A 21,750-nucleotide genomic window follows, 5' to 3' on the forward strand; every position below is an offset into this window, starting at 1 on the left:
AGTTTATACAAAAGAGAGTAACATAAAATCAATTACCTAAACTAAGGCCAATGAATGAAAAAACACTGAGTACAAAGGTTGGTAGACTGAAACCCAAGAACATCTCACACTTTTAAAATCTGATAACTGATGTACTGTAATCAACACTGAGTTCTATCTGATAAGGCCTGGGCCAAAGAGATGGGCTACATTTTGTTTTGTACCACTCATCCACAGAACGGTGAATTTACTTTGATTAAATCTCCTTTCATTGTCCTACTTCTGGATATTGCTTTATATTAATTAAATTATTTTGTTACCTTACAATATCCTGTTTAGTGTTGGTAGACAAACTACATATTTCGTGGCGACTGCCACATCCTCAGGTTTATCCTCTTCTCAGATTCGTCATCAACTTAAAACATAAAACACAGAACACACGTAAAAAAACACATTACATTTATTTTGGTACCGTCACGGCGACTCTGAGCCGCCGGCCCGACCAAACACGTGCACACACCGTGACGGTACCAAAATAAATGTAATGTGTTTTTTACGTGTGATCTGTGTTTTATGTTTTAAATTGATGACGAATCTGAGAAGAGGATAAACCTGAGGATGTGGCAGTCGCCACAAAACATGTAGTTTGTCTACCAACACTAAACAGGATATTGTAAGGTAACAAAATAATTTAATTAAATCTCCTTTGTCTGGTGATGAAACAATTTCAACAGAATCATTCTTTTATTAATTTAAATAACAAATGTTTTATTATTTTTCCATGTCAAAATTGATTATATTAAAGTGTTTTGCTTTGTCTTCTTTTATCTAGTGTTTCAAGAATACCTAGGTAGGCCTAATAGTGAGGTTTAATTTTGTGTTTTTGCACATAAATGAGATGTAAAAATGTTCAACTACTTGCAGTATCCAAAGTCAATGGTATACATAAATGGAATGGCTATTTGGAGTACTGTACCTATCTAAAGTCAATGTTGCATTACCTCCCACACAGTTCTCAAAACGTCCCAAATTCCCATGGGAAATAGGAATATCCCTAGGATATGCCCGTTACAGTAATTAATTAAAATTTTTTTGAGGATTTTTGATCGATGGACAGTATCTTTGGAATATCCCTAGAATATCCACGATATCCCTTTTTTCACAATTTGTAAAATGCACTATGAATTCAAGTATTTCTCGAGATATGCAAAAGAATACTGCTTTAAAGGTAATGTTTATATTTTTTTTTTTTCAAACACTAATGTTTATTATATAATTTCTTAGTATGGTAAGTATATTTGTTCTTATGCTGTGAAGATCCATGGAAGATCCCTGGGAAATACCCTGGACCATCCTAGGATTTTGCACGTAGCCCACACAAAAAAAATGCATTTTGAGGATATCCTATGGGGACTTGCTATGGATATTCTCGGTAGGCTACCTACATTAAAACATATTTTATAGTATTGGATGTATTATATTTAAGTGACAAGTGCTTGAGAAACATAATTAAAAAGGATTCAATATTATTTTGAATTAAAAATAACATTAACAATGATTTATAAATAAATAATCATATTTTCCGATCATATACTTTAATACTTTTCAATGAAATAGTGACCATACAAAGTAGTTGTTTTAAGCCAAGTATGAATGGAGATGAGTGTAGGAATATCCATAGGACATCCTTTGGAGATCTGTGAGGATTCCCCGTGGGGCAGAATAATCTAAATCAAAATGTTCACCTTTTTATAATAATAATACACCTATAAAAATAATAATAATGCAAATATTTCCTTTTTAATTTAAATTCTAAATAACTTATTTGAGAAAATTTATTAGCTAAACAATTTAAGGGGAAATATTAATTAATTAATCATACAACAATTATAATCTATATTTAAATACCAGTATCCTTCGTCCCAACTCCCAGAAAAACGATTTAACAACTTGATGCCTAAACAGAATCATAGTATCTAATATTTAATATCAAATATTTAACTATTGCGACCATTGCAGCTGTCTGCTTCCTTTTACTTGAAAACTATAGTAATCTCAACAATTACCGATAACTCAGAGGTAAGATAAGAGATTCATAAGTCAAAGGTTCCCAGTTCGAGACCCGTCTGGGGAAAAAAATAGTTTCTATTTTTTTCAAAATTTGTTTTTATGAACTACTAGCTGTAACCCGCGGGCTTTGCCCCGTTTAACTTCTTAAATTTTCAAGATTATCTCGTTCGCATGGCTCAATCACGTCCTGGTTGAAGTTTGTTTGCTACGCTCACTCACCTTTAGGTTGGAGCTCGTTCGCTACGCTCACTCACCTTTAGGTTGGAGCTCGTTCGCTGCGCTCACTTGCCTTCAGGTTAGCTCGTTCGCTACGCTAACTCGCCTCCAGGTTGAAGTTCGTTCGCTGCGCTCACTCACCTTTTGGTTGCAAATTAGCTGTTGTCATAAATGTAAAAGAAATAATGAACTATTTAATTAAAATACTCAACTGATATAAGTGCTTTTCAGACTAAATCTTTATTTTTTGTGTTTTATGTATAATATCCTGGTGGGATATCCCAGGGATCAGGATTTGGGCAAACATAGGGATATCCCAGGGAGTTCCCCAGGAAACTTTGAGGACTTTGCGGGATCTTGTGTTGTGTGGGCTTAGGCCTAATTCCAGTGATACTAATTTTAGTTATTCATTTTGTAGTAAAATTATGCTCGACGATATTAAACCAATTGTTCTTCTCAAAGCTTCAAAAGAATAAAGAATTTTAGTCATGAAAATATCAAACTTAGTATCCAAGTCTAAGGCAACACAAACGCCATTCCAGTTTTCTTTCGATATAAACCTTTAAATAATTGTATAATATTTTATTGAAATGTCCTTGAACAAAAAAACTGGTCTTTAAAAGATGTGCATGTTGAAGCCTTCCAGAATTGGTAATAAATTATAACAGGTTACGTACGTTTTGACGTCTACAATTCCTCAGTCGAACTTCCATTGACTTAGTTTCGACTACTAAGTAGTCATTTTCTAAACGGAACGTTAGAATATTTCATTCATTGAATGACATTAAATCTTGTGTTTGTGTTCAATGTATTTAAGAAAAACATGAGAATTAAATTTTAAATGTCACTGGGGGAAGAGCCCCAAAGGAATTTACCTCCTTTCTCTTTTGATGGCTCATCTACAGACCAAAAGATATTTGTATTTATCATCCAATCAGCGTGTTGAGCTTGACAATACAAAGTTTGGGAGTTTTTCAAAAACCAACATAATCCAACTTGTGAAATATGTTTGTGTACTCTACACATGGAGTTGCAGTAGAATTTCACTGAATAGCCACCAGGTTGCAGCACGAAACACGATGATTTTAACCAGTGGCAGTGGTTTCTATGACCATTCGTTTTGGCGGGAGATTTAAATAACCAAAACAAAACAGGTTGTCACAATTTCACCACACCTGGCACAAAGTCACCCCGATCTACGGTATATAGATTGGTGAACAAACTTCACAGTTTCAACAAAAATGATAATACATTTGTAATTACATGTTTTTAAAGTAAACAAAGCGGGCGTTTTCAATCCCAATGCATTTTAAATGGAACACTATTACCGTAGGTGCCATGGTAAGACGGGTAAGACCACTGAGCTATAATTCTTTCTAACTGGAGGTAGCACTGAATGTCAAAGGTGCGTGTCGCCAGCCGCCATGTTTGCGTGAGGTGTGAGTTATAAGAAGCCATGTTATTGGATAAGAAAACTCATTGCTATACCAACCTAGTTATCGAAGCTATGTTATTGCTATGATAAGAAAACTCACTGCTATACCAACCTAACAAAATCAGCGACACGCTTTTGATAGACTTCTGCCATGGCACTGGCAGTGCTAACTCCAGTTATAATTTTAGTGGGTAAGACCTTGGCCCGGGACCGATTTACTTTTTTTTCATTTTGATGAACTTTGAATTATTGAGTCTGGTGTCACCTGTCTGCCATGTTATCTTATGGGACGTCTGCCGCTAAACAACACTACTTGCGTGTTACTTGTACTTGTACTGCGACGAAGTGGCTGGTTAGTGGTTAGTGACGTCAAAACGGTACAGTACCTGAAAAATCTCCCGTGTTCCGCTCCTGGGCAAGGTAGGATCAGGAGCAGCAGCAGACAGCAGACGGGAGACGGCCAGCGAGCAGACTAGCAGACTGCTTGCTTAGTGCCAACCGATGCTACCTAGACTCCTAGACATAGACATCAGACATCATTCAGTTCAAGAATTCTACAATTCTATTCTAAATTCTACATAACCTAAATACTAGTAGTACGCTTATTCTGCGCGTAACGGGATGAGTGAACATGAGCGCAGTAATGAAAGAGTCCACCCACACCTAGCCTACTTACCGGTGGTCACTCTGGTTAACACAATGTTATTTGTATGGGCAAATCAACCAAATCTTAGTCACCAACAATCCTAACTTCTCATCCATTAATAAACCAAAGTCATTGGTGATATACGTAATCGATTTCCAACAGTTATCGATAGGAGGTAAATCCATCGTTCCTGTACAACATGTCTTTTGATTAAATAAAGCATATTTCCATATTTGTTATGAGCCCTATCATAAACAAAACAAAGCCAAACTGAACTAATCTAACTTATCCTAATTGCCAAATCACGATGTAAGGAATCTCCTAAAAAATATCGTATGGCTTACAATGATGATTTAAAACGATATCGTAATTATATCTTCTAAAATGATTAAAAATCCAATATATGTTTATCTAACTAATGAAGGGTTCTTACACTCCAGACTGCTCACCTCAACTACTTCCACCACCACTTCCTACGTCGTAAACATCTTTCCCTCCCTTCCTATGGCATTTTAGTATTGCAGGTACATTAACCTAACTGTCACAAAGGGTAACTGTCACTGCGGACTGCTCGCCTCAACTACTTCCATCACCACTTCCTACGTCGTAAACATGTTTTCCTCCCTTCCTATGGCATTTTAGTATTGCAGGTACATTAACCTAACTGTCACAAAGGGTCCCGACACTCCGGACTGTTTGCCTCAACTATTTCCATCACCACTTCCTACGTCGTAAACATGTTTCCCTCCCTTCCTATGGCATTTTAGTATTGCAGGTACATTAACCTAACTGTCACAAAGGGTCCCCACACACCGGACTGCTCACCTCAACTACTTCCATCACCACTTCCTACGTCGTAAACAAGTTTCCCTCCTTTCCTATGGCATTATAGTATTGCAGGTACATTAACCTAACTGTCACAAAGGGTCCCCACACTCCGGACTGCTCGCCTAGACTACTTCCATCACCACTTCCTACGTCATGGACCTGTTTCCCTCCCTTCCTTTAGAATTTTTGTTATTGCAGATCCATTAATCTAACTGTCACAACGGGTTCCCACACTCCGGACTGCTCGCCTCAACTACTTCCATCACCACTTCCTACGTCGTAAACATGTTTTCCTCCCTTCCTATGGCATTTTAGTATTGCAGGTACATTAACCTAACTGCCACAAAGGGTCCCGACACTCCGGACTGTTTGCCTCAACTACTTCCATCACCACTTCCTACGTCGTAAACATGTTTCCCTCCCTTCCTATGGCATTTTAGTATTGCAGGTACATTAACCTAACTGTCACAAAGGGTCCCTATACTGCGGACTGCTCACCTTGACTACTTCCTTCACCACTTCCTACGTCGTGGACCTGTTTCCCTCCCTTCCCCTAGCATGTTTTTATTACAGATCCATTAATCTAACTGTCACAACGGGTTCCCACACTCCGGACTGCTTGCCTTGACTACTTCCTTCACCACTTCCTACGTCGTGGACCTGTTTCCCTCCCTTCCTTTAGCATTTTTTTTATTGCAGATCCATTAATCTAACTGCCAAAACGGGTTCCCACACTCCGGACTGCTCACCTTGACTACTTCCTTCACCACTTCCTACGTCGTGGACCTGTTTCCCTCCCTTCATTTAGAATTTGTTATTACAGATACATTAATCTAACTGTCACAACGGAATCCCACACTCCGGACTGCTCGCCTTGACTACTTCCTTCACCACTTCCTACTTCGTGGACCTGTTTCCCTCCCTTCCTTTAGCATTTTATTATTGCAGATACATTAATCTAACTGTCACAAAGGGTTCCCACACTCTGGACTGCTCGCCTTGACTACTTCCTTCACCAGTTCCTACGTCGTAGACCTGTTTCCCTCCCTTCCTTTAGCATTTTATTATTGCAGATCCATTAAGCTAACTGTCACAAAGGGTTCCCTCACTCCGGACTGCTCGCCTTGACTACTTCCTTCACCACTTCCTACGTCGTGGACCTGTTTCCCTCCCTTCCTTTAGCATTTTATTATTGCAGATCCATTAATCTAAATGTCACAAAGGGTTCCCACACTCCGGACTGCTCGCCTTGACTACTTCCTTCACCACTTCCTACGTCGTGGACCTGTTTCTCTCCCTTCCCATAGCATTTTTAGAATTGCAGATACATTATTCTAACTGTCACAAAGGGTTCCCACGCTCCGGAATGGTCGCCTCGACTACTTCCTTCACCACTTCCTACGTCTTGGACCTGTTTCTCTCCCTTCCCAAAGGTTTTTAGAATGTAGATATTTATTAATATAACTGTCACAAAAGCTTTCCACACTCCGAAGCGTTCGCCTTGACTACTTCCTTTACTACTACTTCCTACATCGTAGACCTGTTTCTCTCTCTTTCCATAGCATTTAAGTATTACAGATATATTAATTTAACAGTCACAAAGTATTTCCACACTCCGCAGTGCTCACCTTTCCGCTTCCTTTACCACTCTCTAACCTGGACCTGTCCCCCCCCCCTCGCATAGCATTTTAGTATTACTAACATCTTTGAATATTTAATATTCAATGCCAACATTAAATTGAATAATGTAAAAATCTGCTTCGTTCTAAATATATACATATATATTTTTAGTTTAAAGGTGAATTTTAATACTGAACATAAACGGTATATAACTGCCGATTAATATTGTAAAGTTCAATTTATTATTCAGAAAGTTGTGAAATTTAATAAACTTGAACAACATTATTCTGAAACCTGTGAAATTATAATGATATATATTTATAGACGCCAAACTGTTTACTCCATGAATGAAAGAGCTTAGAGTAAATGTCGTTCTCTCTGTCTTAAGTAGACAACAAAATTGTTGGTCGCAAAACGTAAACAAATAAAAAGAAGAAGAAGGTAGCTCCTAATGTTATTCTTATGGGACAAATTTAAAAATGTTTTTTAAGGGTTTTATAATTACTACTGAGCAGAATCGTCTAGAATTTTAATGAGGTCTTCCCACTGGTGTCATAATTATTTGTGCAAAATTTGAACGCTATAAGTGCGACGGTTCTTGAGTTTTTGGTGCGAACACACAGACACACTCACAGACAAGCGGACAACTTTTCTCCGACTCCGCTATACACGATACATAGATTCGTTCACTCACTTCGTTCACTCATCTACTATCATCATTTTATCTATGCTTTCATCTTGTTTGTGGTTTTAAAGTAAAGTAAATCAAAGAATAGCCTATTAAGATTAATCTATGAGTAAGTATTTATACAGGTATTAATATTTACATCAGTATTCAGTGCATTAAGTTAGTAAGTTTAAGTTATTGTCAATCCACTAAGTTATCTAGGCTATTTTATTTTATTACCAGATGAATGATGAATACCCTAGTTCTGGGGCAGTAATCTTATTATTGATAAGAAAATCAAGTAATCAAGTAGGCCTCATCTTATTATTGATAAGATTAGGCCTAAAAATACTTGGAAAATGTTCTGTTTGTTTTGAAAATTGTGACATTTTGTAAGAGAATACAAAACTTAATGCTTTTAAAAAACGCAGAGGATGGATTAGGTGTCCGTCATAACCTAACCTAACCAACCAAACTTGCTGATAGGCTAATGAAAAATAACGAATGAAGGTTGAATTCTGTTCATACAAAAAAATTATTAAGTGCCAAAAATTCCAACAAAAGATGTACATTTAAGAAGAAATTACATTAGAAGCAAAATCTTGGACAAAAAATTAAAGTTACCGACGAGATTTGAACCCGAAACCTCTTGCATATCAGCCGAGTACTCTATCCACTGCACCACGAACACCGATGGCTATTCATCGTATCGTTGTGTTGTGGTAATGACGTTCCGGGCCCCCACAACCCGGTGTCAGTGCCCGACGCCTAATCCACGTCCGGTTACTAGACGCGTATATTCTGTGTTTAAAGAACGCAGAGGATACGCGTTCGGTAAGTAACCAGGCGTGGATTAGGCGTCCGGCAGTTACTGTCATAACCTAACCAACCAAACTCGCTGATAATGAAAAAATCGAATGAAGGTTAAATTCTGTTCATAAAATAGCCTAACATTAGGCTATTAATGCCAAAAATTCCAACAAAAGACGTATACAGTTAAGAAAAAATGGCAATCAAAGCAAAATCTTTGACAAAAAGTTAAAGTTACCGGTGGGATTCTAATCAAGGACCTCTTGCATATCAGCCGAGAACTCTATCCACTACATCATGAACACTGATAGCTGTAGGCCTACATTGTATCGTTGTGGTAATGGGGTTCCGGGCCCCCACAACCCGGTGACTTCACTGCCGGACGCCTAAAGTATCCTTTGTGTTTAAAGAAATGCAGTCGAAACTAAGTTACTGAAATGCTGTCCAAACTACTTTTTAAATGCTATCTTTTCATTTGGCCAGCCAATGCAATTATAATGTAGGCCATACGGTATATTTAAGTGTACGTTTCACAGTCTACTCTTTCAATATAGTAACTTAGAACTAGAGATGGGTAGTTCGATTTGATCAGTCGGTCTCAGTCACGGTCCTGACCCGGTAAGTTAAGCAAAAGCCAGTCATTTCATTGTGTTCGCTGGTAAGTTAAACCTACCAGGTTAGTTTGGATTACGGATCTTTGGATCGTTCTGATAGATACAGATAAGTTATTGAGCTATTAAACTTAAACAAATATGAAAATTATAAAAATAGGCTAAATTTCAAACAACCAAAAATAGCCTACACAATGTTTAAGTTAGTGTACTTAACTTAGGCCTAAAAAAAAGTTACTTTATTCATTTTTTGGCACCAAACATGTGTAGCCTACAGCTCTAATTATCCTTACTTTCAATTATAATTACTCTTGTACCTAACCAAGCTTTTACAGAGCTTGGAATAAGACTCTACTCAATTTTAGTGATATTTACAAGTGGGCTGTTGTAATTTACTTGATTTGTTTCCAATAACCACCTCCTGATTATAATGGAATAGCCTAAGTTAGATAAGTTAGTAAAACTTAAAATCAAAGAGACTACGAATGGCTTTAATTTGTAACTTAGGCTATGCCCAGTTCCATTGGCTTTAGTTTTGTTGGGGATGTGGACTGAGGTTTAAATGTACTCACGACACGTATAACTTACCCAACTATCGTGCAGCTGGTTCTTCTCTCCACAGTTCCAGTCACCAAATCAGTCAGCCTGTCACTAGTCTTTTCAGTCTCTTCGGTTGGTCTTAGAACAGAAAAAAGTGAACAAAACGGAGTACGGAAATGGGTCTTTTCGGTCGGTATGATCTGGGTCCCTCATTTACTTTGGAGGCTCGTCAAATTCAATGGGTCCTGATCGAACAGACCCACCTCTTAGGACCTATTCTTTTATTAGACCTACCTGATTGTCTTTCTCATTCATTACCTATGTTCTTACCAGGCTTAAGTTACTTAGCAATTGTCCAAAACCACTTGGATGTAATTCCTTATTAAACTCTGTTATTTGTGAAAGACTGTGTTGAGAAAGACTGTGTTATAAACAGATTTGTTTACAGTGGATGTACACAAGTGTGGAGATTGTCAAGAAGAGTTTAATTCATATGAGACCTTCCTAATCCACAAATTACTCATTGAACAATATAAACTGACCCTTGAAAGTTCCCTCAGGATTCCTAGTCTTCGATTACCCAAGTAAGTATTCATCCATTAGCCTAATTATTTTAAGGGACTAAGTTAATAGCCATGCCCACACTTGTGCTATTCTATTTTACGTACTCTTGACACATGCTGCAAAGAGAAGCCTTCTTGTTTTCTGAGAAACGCAAAGTTTCTGAATCACATGCTGCAAAGCAAGCAGGTCCAAAACTTTGCTTATTCTTGCGTTGTACCGTGCTACTTAAGCATGGGTCACACTAGGTTGGCATCAGCGGCGAATTGAAAGAAGCCGCTACTGTCAGCTTAATGTGACCACAAAATTCGCAGTTTTGTCAGCGGCTGGCAAAGTTGGACATGTTCAACTTTTGGTAGCGAGGCAGCGGCGACTAGAGGTCACGTGACCACTCACACTTGCTTACACCAGCGAGCAGCGTAGTCTGACCACCTCTAGAAGCGTGCCAGTGGCGACCAAAGATAATTTCCAACTTGGTTTAACACAAAAGGACAAAAGCAACTGTCTCAATTTTTTAATTAGAGGTTTAACTAATTCTAGTAATTCCTGGGATGTACATGGTGACATTCGTAAACCATTTTTGTATATTTCTGATTCATCTTGTATTTTAATTTTGGCAACCGGCTGGTCCACTAAACACCTCTTCTTGCGGTTAAGCATATTTTAATAAAATTATTTCTCTTTCACAAAAATCCTCAAAATTATATAATTGCTGGTTTATGGCAACAAGAACTGAGTTTTAAACTAGGCTAAAAGTAGTAATTTGTAGTGTAGAAATTACTGAGCTTAGGTTGTCAGGGAAGCAGGTAATTGATTTCTTTAATTTATTCCAAAACTATGCGTGCTTGTGGGACGTTTCTTTAATGAAGTAGGAACGTCAAATAAGCAGCACAGCGAGTTGTTGCAAAACCTCACAGCTGTTCCTTCTCAACATCGTCAATATCACGATTACCAGCAGCTGGCGAGCAGCCTAGTGTGACCCGTGCTTTAGGGGCAGTTAACGAGCTCAGGACTTCATAGTCCCCAAACAGACATTGGTCCCGGACTAAGTTATATAAGCAACGACCAAAAATTGGGTTCACGAGACAGAATGTAATGATGTGAAAGCCGGGCTTATTTTTGGTCGAGACCAAATCTAAGCGGAGCCTAATGGCAGGGATTCACAGGGAATTTTTGTTGAAAGACGTTAGTAGCAACAGCCTGGAAACACATGTGAAGCCACTGCTCCTGACTTACGCACTTCCAAACAGTTTAGGATAATCGTTAAAAAAGGCTGAACCAAAACAATTATTTTATTAATTGCGTTTGCGTATATATATTCTTGCACAGCTCGCCTATAATATGGCTTTTAAAGTCTCGAGCTTGTGAACCTGATTTTTCAAGTCACAGCACAAATACCGGTTATTTTCGGATTTTGGGCTCGGACTACGAAAAACCCGAGGTCGTGAACTGCCTCCTAGAGTTGTTTTAACTATTTTATTGTATTGTGCAGTGATGGCGTCAGACAATAAGGAAACTGTTGATTTTATTGATAATAGGAGTTACAGTCTTCTGTGGGATATAACTGACAAGTTATATAGAAATAAGAATAATCGTAACAACGCATGATTGGTTGAAAAACCTAGTATTTCAGTAAAAAGTGTGAAATCTAAAATTAAAAAAAAAAACCTAAAATCCTACTTTTCTAAAGAACGACTAAACATTTTGGCCTAAAAAGTGGACCGGGTGCTGATGAAAATACGTGGCATTTTTTCAAATAATACAAAATAGGAATATGAAGAATCCTTTACTATTGTCATTAGACACAGTTGTGCAATAGACATTGTCAAAGCTATAAACAGTGTTAATATGTAGGCCCTAACATAGATGTAAAACTTAGCCTATATCACAGTTGTCAACTGAAAATAAATATCATAAAAAAAAATAGTTCAATAACAATGCATGTTACTTAAAATCTATAAAATCAGTAGCACTCAAATGTAAAAATTCGTGAACAGAATAAAGTGTGTGCTTTAGAACACCATTTGTTACAACAGTTTTAAAATTATCAAAAGATTCAATGTTCCTGATATGTTGAGGAAGTATATTGTATGGTTTAATGTTCAATGAAACAGTAAATTCTTGCCAAAAATGTAAGAGAAGTAGGTCTAGCCAGTCAAATAAAATAATTAGCTTACCTAGTCTTTATTTAGTAACTGGCAGTTATGTTTACAAACCTCATTTAATACTCTAGCTCATATTAATTATAAGACTATCGAAACTGAAATGACCCAATCTTAATTGTATTTTGCCTTTACTTTCAGATTCATAAAAATAAACCAAGTTCCCAAACCCAGTGTTGCAATAAAAGAAACACCAGCAAAAACCTCCTTTTCTACGGACAAAGAAAATGGACAGTCCGAAATGTGTAAAAAACCCAAAACATTTGATGCTCCTGAGCTTTTAAATGTGATGGATGCAGCTTGTGATCCCATCATCGAGATCATTGTGGATGCAACAAACTCTGGCGATGACGCAGCAAATGAAACTGTTAATGATGATGCTGCAACTAATGTTGTCAGGGATGATGTTGTAAACAATGATGTTGTCAGTGATGATATTGCAGTGAACAATGATGTTGTTAGTGGTGATATTCCAGTGCAAGATGGCATTGTCGGTGATGATATTGTAAACAGTGACATTGTCAGCGATGATATTCTGCACAACAATGATGATGCGAGTGATGACAGCAACTCTGTCGGGAGCCAACCTGAGTCACTGCGGATAGACGAGGGTGTAGTGAAGGAGATGTCTCCAGTGAGTTGCTACTGTTGATAATTTGAATTAATTGTTTGTGATTTTCATGATAGCCTATCCTAATTGGGTTTTGAAGGAGGTTGAAAAATATGACAAAATTGGGATTTACCAGTTAAAATAATCATTTTGACTGATTGTTAGCAAATTAGTTTCATGTTGCTAGAAAGAAGGCAGTTTTAGTTGTTGCATGAACTCAGACTAAAGTATAGTTCGGTGTTTCATTTGAAATCTTGTAGCCTTCATTGTATAGTTATTGGGCGACTAGGTGTGTTTCTTAAAAACTTGGGGTTTCCTTATGACATGTCACCCACCACAAGTCTATGCCATTTAGTATGGTTTTTATTTTTTCAATACTTGTTCTTATATAAACTTTGATGTTTTTTTCCAGGTAGATACTAACTCTGAATTTGAAAATGACAATACAAAAGAATTTTACTGCAAAGAGTGCAAGCGTTATTATAAAAACGTAAGTCAGCAATATTATTAATCTAATGTTATTACTTAACCTAAACAAAGAACCCATTTGTTATAATGTCTTTTATGTTATAGGTCTAGTCTTCTTAATACCTCTTAATATTATAGAAATATTTACTAAGAAATCTTTCTAGTTCAGTAAAAGACACAAATATAATCATGTTAAAGGAAATAAGCTCTAGGCCAGGAATTCCCCTGGGGGATGAAATATTGTGTGTTCAATTTATCTTGTGTATTTTCTGTGGCCTACCTGCAGCTATCCTTCTTATTCTACAATTCAATGTAATCTAGTGTTAAATTAATAAATTCAACAGGTTTTACAATTGGATTATGAATTATGAATATGAAACCAGGCAAAATTAGAACCTCACCGCCCTTTTTATGTATATTACTTTCCACTTAACATACTACTGTAAATGGACTCATCAAGATGAAAAGTGTCTGCAATAATGTTGTAAACAATTTAACTTTGGTTTGGCAGAGAGTGATATTGAGAGTGCATGAGGAGACAGTTCACAGTACAAGCAGGCCTCACGTTTGTCAATGGTGTCGTCTGGGCTTCAAGACTAAGGGATCTCTAGTCAGACACTGCCGCACTCACACTGGTAAGCGTGCATTGAATTTCTTTTGTAACAAACCGATGTAGGAACGTCAAATTTTTGTGGTGTAATAAGGCGTCCATGAAATGTGGATCATCAGCGGTTAGTAACATTAGTGCTCAGGTATAAACTATTTATTCACTTATTTTATCTCTTTCAATCTTAGGCTGCGGCTCCATTGGCTGTAGATTGTTGTGCTGCATATTGTAGTGCAGTACACTCTACAGTTGGTTGCTCCACTAGCAGCAGAGTACGAAACTCAATATGCAGCGTCCTCGCTTTGCAACCAAGTTCAGGCCTCATTGCTTACAAAATAATCTACAAAACTCAACTTAGGACACTAGAAACGTCTATACTTAATCATACTAATATTATAAATGTGAAAGTTTGTGTGTTTGTTTGTTTATTTGTTTGTATGTTTGTTTGTTTGAAGTTCAATCACGCAATAACCACTGGACGGATTGGGCTGAAATTTGCCATGATGATAGCTCACATTCCCGATTAACATATAGGCATATTCTTATATCAAAAATCCTTTCGTGCTCCGCCCCAGTGGCTCTGTTGTTCCCCATGTTAACCTTATGAGTATTCATATTTAAAAGGAATTAAAGAATTTAGTCAGCTGTTTCAACTATTTATATTGGTTCTATGATATGCAATCACATTAAAAAGTTATAAGGTTTACCAACAGGGTGCAGCACTAATATTTTTTTTGCATTTATGAAAACAGCTATTTTGAACTAAGCAGCAACAAAAAGCTGTGATACTCAATATTAACTGTCAAAGTAGGATTACAGTTATGTCTTTTTTTAGAATAATTTGTGATTTTGTGAAAATATTATTTGATAGTAAATTTTTTTTCTATGATTTAGATGCAGTGATAGAGCATTATGGCTATGGTAGATGTGTTATAGTATAGCATACCGTAAATTTAAAGAAACAAATTTTACCAAATTATGTCTTTCCCCATTACAAAAGCAAAGCTTAACTGCAATAAGCACTGTATATTTAATTGCCAAACCCGTAAAAAGGACTGGTACCCTGCTAGTATAGCATAAATGTGTCTTGTGCCTGTATGCTGGTCGGCTGTTGACTGTCTTGACGCGGCACTACAAACAATCTACAGCAAGTGGAGCCACCTGCTAGCTGCGAAATGTAGCACGATAATAGGCCGGTTCCATTACCATGTGACGCTACATTCTGCGGTGCGCAACAGACTGTCGCTAGTGGAGCCACCTTCGTTTGATCGCTGCCTTCCCATTTCTTCAACTTCTGCTTCTTTCTTCAACCAGCTGCAGTTTGTTGCGTGACAATTTACGGCCAGTGGAGCCGCAACCTTACAGCTTAAGTTATGACAGTGGTGTGGGATAACTTGCGCCTCTACAGGCCTTGCATCAAAGACAGCTCAGGCTTCAGACTAAATATTTTAATTTATTGAATAGATAGTCTTGTATAGTGATGAAAAAATTGAAACCCAATAATCAATGGTTTACGGAGGGTTTAAACTTTTGTTCTTTGTGGACTGCAAGTTTGTTTTGACGTACATTTGTTTGTTCTCAGGGGAACGACCGTTCTCCTGTGGGCAATGTTTGAAAGCCTTCCTCGACTCGGGCAGTCTGGCAAGACATGTTCACAGGGTTCATCGCAAGCGACCTTTCAAACAGGTACATTGATTTGACAAAATAACAAAGCTGATATCAATCCACTAACGTTAAACAAAAGATTTTGTCTTTGTTCTTAATCAATAGCAAATTGGATGTAGATTAACTGTTTTAACTTGTTTAGGACCTCAAATTTAATTTCAACCGCTCTACCTCACCTATGCACATACATCATGCTTCGCCTTTGATCAGATTCTGCAGGATGTCATCAGTTTTCATTTTTTCATACATTTCTTTTTACTTACTAAGCTATGATTTTTTTTTATTTATTATACCTTGGTGAGTTGATCATTTATCTTTGTAAACACTAACTAGCTTTTGTCTCTTTGTATGATGCTATCCAAGAAAAGGTCCCCATTTAAATGTGGGTTTGAATTCTACTACCTGCCACTTCTTTTTATCAGAACACACCACCCTTGTATCAGCTCACCCCTTGCTTTGCTGGATGATTATTTCTTCCAAGAGTTCATTATTGTGACTCTTTGTACTAATGAGTGTTGATGTTTCAATATTGTGGTTCTCAGCCGAGTGATGTGAAAGTAGTCATTGCAAGACTTGAGGTGGAGACCGAGAAAACTAAGACTCAAGAAACATTGGGAAGCTGAACACTCTCCTCACCATGAATGAATGAGTAAGTTATCATCCGTACATCAAGTAACAGACTGATAATGTATTATGTTATGTATTGTCAAATTAATCACTGTAGTCCATTGGGAAGCACCATAGAGATCTCTAGGGCTTTGATGTTCTAGAGCTAAAAGCAAAGAGTTATGATTGATCAACTGAAAAAGCAGGAATTTATCATATACTCAGGTCAAGGTAACACCATTGCTTGGGTTATAAAAAGTGGCTTCTTAAAATTTTCAACTTAACAATCCAGCAAAATTTCAGAAATTTTCAAAATGTAAAGAATTATTGATGTGCTTTTAAAGTATGAATAGGAACCAAATTGTCATGAAAGTTTCCTTCTATAGCATTGGTCTAATAAGCATTGGTTTTTAAGTTGTTGGATTCATTAATATTAATATACTACATATTCCTTCCCGTTTTCCAATGCCAGCATAACCAATGAAAAACCTGTTTTAGACCTGGGCGCAATTTTTTTGTTCTCACTTATGATGTTAGAGGAGGATTAGAAAGACAATGATAACCTCTGCTACTTTTATTGACGTATGCGGCAAACAAAGATAGCTTAGAACGTATATAGTTTATTAGTAGGGTAATCGGGCCACACTGATTATGCCAATGAGGTACCACCTTCGACTTTGAGACTATTGTACTTGTAAGTCGGGGATCCTCTGTTGACTTTGCATGTGGGGCAGGGTGTAGGCAAATGTCTTGCAACTTGGTAGTAACCTGGCTACAGCATGTGATGTAGCACTGTCGACTTTGAGACTGATTTATTAAAAAAAGTTTACTTCAGCTAAGTACCAATGTAGACATGGTACCCTTGGTATATGTATATATATATAAAGAATAGTGTATTCTTTGTTTCCACTCGTTTAAATCCTAGAACGGGGTAGGGCTTTGACACCTCCAAGTCTGTCATTTTCAGCCTAGGGAGGAACTCTATAGTCGACTTTGAATTGAATCAATCTTTAAGTGAAGCCAATTTTCTGAAAAAAATAAATTAAATATTAATCTTACTTGTAAAATCATTTAGACAAATGCATCAAGGTGGACAGGGTGTGTACGGAACATTGCATGTTACCTTGCTGGAAGCAGGAAATGGTAAATGTATTTACCAAAGTATTCAAATGCAGGTTGTAATCATGGCACTGCAAGTAACCATCACTCTGCTTCCCCGCTCTTTCCAGGATATTCCGGACCTGATCAGCCGACTTCAAGAAAAATTCCCGAACACGACACTCGCAGGTATTTCCAACAATATGTACCTATTAGCAATAATTATTATACTATTAAAATTGTATTTACAAACCAGATAAACACTGCTGAAGTTACAGCATGTTTGTAATTATGAATTAAATGGAATAAGAAAACTATTGATTCAACTATTAATTTAACTATCAATTAATTCAGGCTTGTATGTTTTAAGATCAATGGCTTATCTCTGTGATAAAACTGTGTTAAAATTGACATACCATTCGCTTATAGAATGTCATATTGGCCACGGAATCAAAATTTAGGGCGGGATTGTACAAAAAAATTTGAAAAAGGTTTTAAAACTACAAAAACAGGCCATCAGAGTTATTGAAAAATTTAAGGATAAGAAGTCGGTGAAAAAGTACTTTAAAGAAATTAAAATTTGTACAGTGTATGGTTTGTACATTTTTAAAACTATTCAGCATGGTTATAAAGATAATAAAAATAATGCAGTATCCCATAGCTACAATACAAGGTAGAAAAATATTACTGTAAAAAGTCATCATCGGCTAAAACTTTAAAAAATCAAGCCTTCGTATATCAGCTATTTATTTATAAGAAGTTTACCTGCCTTACTAAATAAAGATCAAAACAAACCCAATTTAAAAAAAAAATTAAATCATTCTTAATTAATCTTGCTCCTTATGGCATAGATGAGTTTCTAAATAAATAAACGGTATCAGCAATCTGGGACATACTTTCTCCCATTAGCTTGTCAACAACCATTTTCATGGGTAAGCGATGAGAGTAACTATGGTAGGGGACGGGTGGCGTCGTCCTGTAATCCAGCTACTAGGAGGTCACGAATTGTGGATAATTATAGGGATGCACTGTGGATGCGATGCTACCTGGTGTGGATTAACGTCCGCACTAGTGAGTACTACGACTATCCGCAGTACTATCCTAAATAATTAGACCAATTCGTTAATTACGAGGAAAAAATGTGGTTCGGATTCCACAATAAACTGTAGGTCCCTTAGTTGCCATTAGCTGTATGGGCTATTAATTAACAGCTGTGTCTAAGGAACATGTCGGCCTTAGTCACTAACAAGACTACAAGATCGCGCCACTCATCCTACACTCATCCTTCACTCATATTTGGGTTAAAATACGCACATAGTGGCGTCCCCATCTTAAATAATTGATAATTGATAATTGATTAATAGGTAAAATCTCAAAAGTTTCATTAACTTTTGAACAGTAATTTTAACAGGAATGAAGGGATGTGTTATTTTGTTTAGAATTATAAGGACCATAACAGAAGAATTTCAATCAGAATCAGTTTTTCTTCAAAAAATCCATTTTCCGTTTTTAAATGGGTTTTTATGGGGAAATAACATAAGTTACAATAACTTTTGAACCATAATTTTTACAGAAATGGGGGGTTGCACTATGTTGTTTGGAATTACAAGTATTACCACATACTAATTTCAATCTAAACTGGTTTCTTTCAAAAATACGATTTTCTCTTATTTTATGGGGTTTTTTATGGGAAAATAACATAATTTGCAATAACTTTTGAACCATAATTTTTACAGAAATGGGAGTTCCACCATTTTGTTCAGAATTTAAAGGGCCACAACATACTAAATTTTCATTAAAATCGTTTGGGTTATTTTTGAGAAAATCCTATTTTTCCTGTTATTTTATAGGTTTTTATGGGAAAATTGACATTAAAAATCAAAATTTCAAAAAAATGAAAAAAACGCCTGGAGATACTATGGAGTAGTACCTACATACCAAATTTCATCAAAATCGGACTACAGGTGTGGTCTGTAGCTCTGTACACATACAGACACACACATAGACATCACTTCAAAAACCACTTTTTTGGGTCTAGGGTGACCCAAAACGGATATATCCACTCAAAACTCAAACTCTAAAATTTTGATGAAAACAATACTTTCTCCATATAGGCTGTACGCTACCCAGTACCCCTGTATAGGCCAATCACCGAATAGTAGGTAGGCAGGATTTAATTTAGAATTATTATTCTTCAGCACCAAGCTAACAGCTAAGATGATGTTTGCTGTGATAACCTATCATTTGGTGATTTCCCTCAGATGGTACGATCATAGATAAAACATACTCCCTTAGTAGATTTCTCATCCTTATGGAACAGCTGAAGACAATTTTATTGTTAGTTCATGTACGGTTTATGTAGAGGTCGTGTTTTGTTTACAATTTGTTTCCCGTTATTACAGCCATTTAAAACCTCGTTTAACCAAATAATACGATCTAATCATAAACAATAACTTGTCCCCTACTTATATAACCAAACAGTAAAGCACAAATCAAGAAATTAACCATAAAATAATAGAAACAAAGTTTCATCGACACTAGCGCCTTTGTGTCACGTACATGAACTAGACACGAAAAACGTGCTTCAAAATTTACAATGGGATGAGAAGTCTACTTGTGTTGGTTAGTCTATGGTACGATCCTGCACAAATTACTCCAATGCATGGTAATAACAAATTATAATTTTATTCTTCTAAATAATGAAAATCCTTTATAATCTTTCTTATAAATGATAATATTACTATATCAGTAATTAAATGGCAACAGTCTTACTTGGTAAAATTCCTATGATCTGACTTAAATAGGCTGTGATTCCCAGTTCCTACACACTATGACTTTTTCAAGTACAGTAGGCTAGGCCTAATGCTTGAACTCGTCTGTAACAATTTCAAAAGAAATAATAACAGGTAAACTAAAGTAATACTAATTTCACATAGTTGAGGCAAACAGAATTAATTTAAGGTGATTTTACAATTTACAAAATATTCTCCGAACATGTGCTTTTTCATCCAAATGGAACATGAAAGTTGAATATTTAATATTTGACAATTTCAAAGTTATTAACTGACAGACAATCAAAAGATTATATATAATCATAGGTAAAAACATGGCAATCAAGATTATTTACAATATAAAACCACATAAATTAATTTTCTTATTTTTAAAATGTTTTCTACTTTTTCACGAGTTTGTACAATTTTTAAGGGAATCAGCCAACTAAGAAAGATTTGAAGAAACAGCTCATTACAAAAATGACTTTAGTTAATTAACAGCTGTTCTCCAGTTCTGCCAACAAGGTGAAGTGTAATATAGTGAAACTAGTTAGCCATTGATCATGATATTCTATGTACATTATATATTCTGTGAATTAAAATAATTTAAATTTAATAAACATTTCCCTTACATCAGTATAAGGCCTACTGTGGTATTGGGGAGAAAGTAAAAATGAATTAGCTATCCATTCTAAGATAATTGTCAAATTGTATGGTCAAGTCTTTTAGATTAAGTTGTATTTAACCAATTTTGTATTCTTTGACACTATTCATGTATGTAAAAAGTATATAAACAGGATATATGCAAATCTACGCATTTTGCATCCTGTAAAATCTAAATGTTCAATGCATCCGCAAGCAAAACATGGCACTGACCCGTTTAAGATTTTGTATCTAACTTGATATTTTTTTTTTAATCCTCCAATGGACAAAATATTTATCTTGGATTTAGTGAATAACAATTAATTGTGGCATAATGTTATTTAAAGCATAACAAACCATCAGTTTATGCAGTTTTTGTTATGAGTTGTAATCAGATCTTTTAAGTGGGAGGTAAATAATTTCTCAGCATGTTTAGTTCTTGCTTGGGAAGATATCCAAAAGAATTCTTTTGCATAATATTACCAGAGTAGGGAGTATAAATTCAGATGACATAAAACAGAAAATAAGAAGAATTTGATTAACAAAGTGAATAGCAATATAGAACTACTGAGATGCAAAAGCTGTATAAGCAAAACAGCTGAACTTTAAAATATATCCCGCTGTTATAAAATAGCTAAGTCTTGTTTAATGTTTCAGAAACTGCATCCGACGATGGGATCGTACGGATAGTGGAGATCCCGAATAAAGCAGACCTTCCTCGTAGAAGTCGTCTATGAGAGGCCTTTAAACCCTATGCCCGTCTTGTAGCCAGGGTAGCGCCTGCACGCAAACCTCATGCCCTTGGTCTCCATCGATTCAACAGATGATCAACCTCAAATCCTACCCGTCAAAGCTCAGAATCCCCACAATTCCCCTGCCCCCAGCCCTGTCCAATTGGGCAACACGACAAGGAACTCTTCCTAGCATTAGAACGACAGGTGGAAGATTTATTTTCATAATAAAAATTTTTAAAAAAGTAATTAATCTTTTTAATCACCCCAATTTCCCTTCCTGTACTAAACGCCAATCTTTCAAAGTTACAGAATTTCATGGATACTAAACAGATAACGCTACTAGCGTTGTGACATACATGCAAGTTAGGGTGTCTGGTCTGTAAAGTCCGTCACTAAACTTCATA

At 36.3% G+C, this 21,750-nt stretch overlaps 1 protein-coding gene across 2 annotated transcripts; it reads left to right on the top strand.

Moving 5' to 3' along the window:
• Positions 1 to 7,515: 7,515 nt before the first annotated feature.
• On the top strand, positions 7,516 to 21,551 carry LOC129000912 (zinc finger and BTB domain-containing protein 14-like). 2 transcript variants are annotated; one of them, XM_054427991.1, is made up of 9 exons: positions 7,516 to 7,591; positions 9,871 to 10,006; positions 12,287 to 12,779; positions 13,168 to 13,245; positions 13,735 to 13,858; positions 15,413 to 15,516; positions 16,038 to 16,144; positions 17,277 to 17,388; positions 21,270 to 21,551. In XM_054427991.1, the coding sequence occupies exons 1-7, from the start codon at positions 7,588 to 7,590 to the stop codon at positions 16,116 to 16,118; spliced, it is 1,020 nt and encodes a 339-aa protein (XP_054283966.1). In that variant the 5' UTR covers positions 7,516 to 7,587; the 3' UTR covers positions 16,119 to 16,144; positions 17,277 to 17,388; positions 21,270 to 21,551. The 2 variants fall into 2 exon arrangements, with proteins under 2 accessions (XP_054283966.1, XP_054283967.1); XM_054427992.1 differs by having other exon boundaries at positions 17,331 to 17,388.
• Positions 21,552 to 21,750: the final 199 nt, after the last annotated feature.

The sequence above is a fragment of the Macrosteles quadrilineatus genome, unplaced genomic scaffold, assembly GCF_028750875.1.
Source record: "Macrosteles quadrilineatus isolate MER2022 unplaced genomic scaffold, UCM_ALF_1.0 Scaffold_8__2_contigs__length_117827958, whole genome shotgun sequence".
In the NCBI taxonomy this organism is placed as follows: Eukaryota; Metazoa; Arthropoda; class Insecta; order Hemiptera; family Cicadellidae; genus Macrosteles; species Macrosteles quadrilineatus.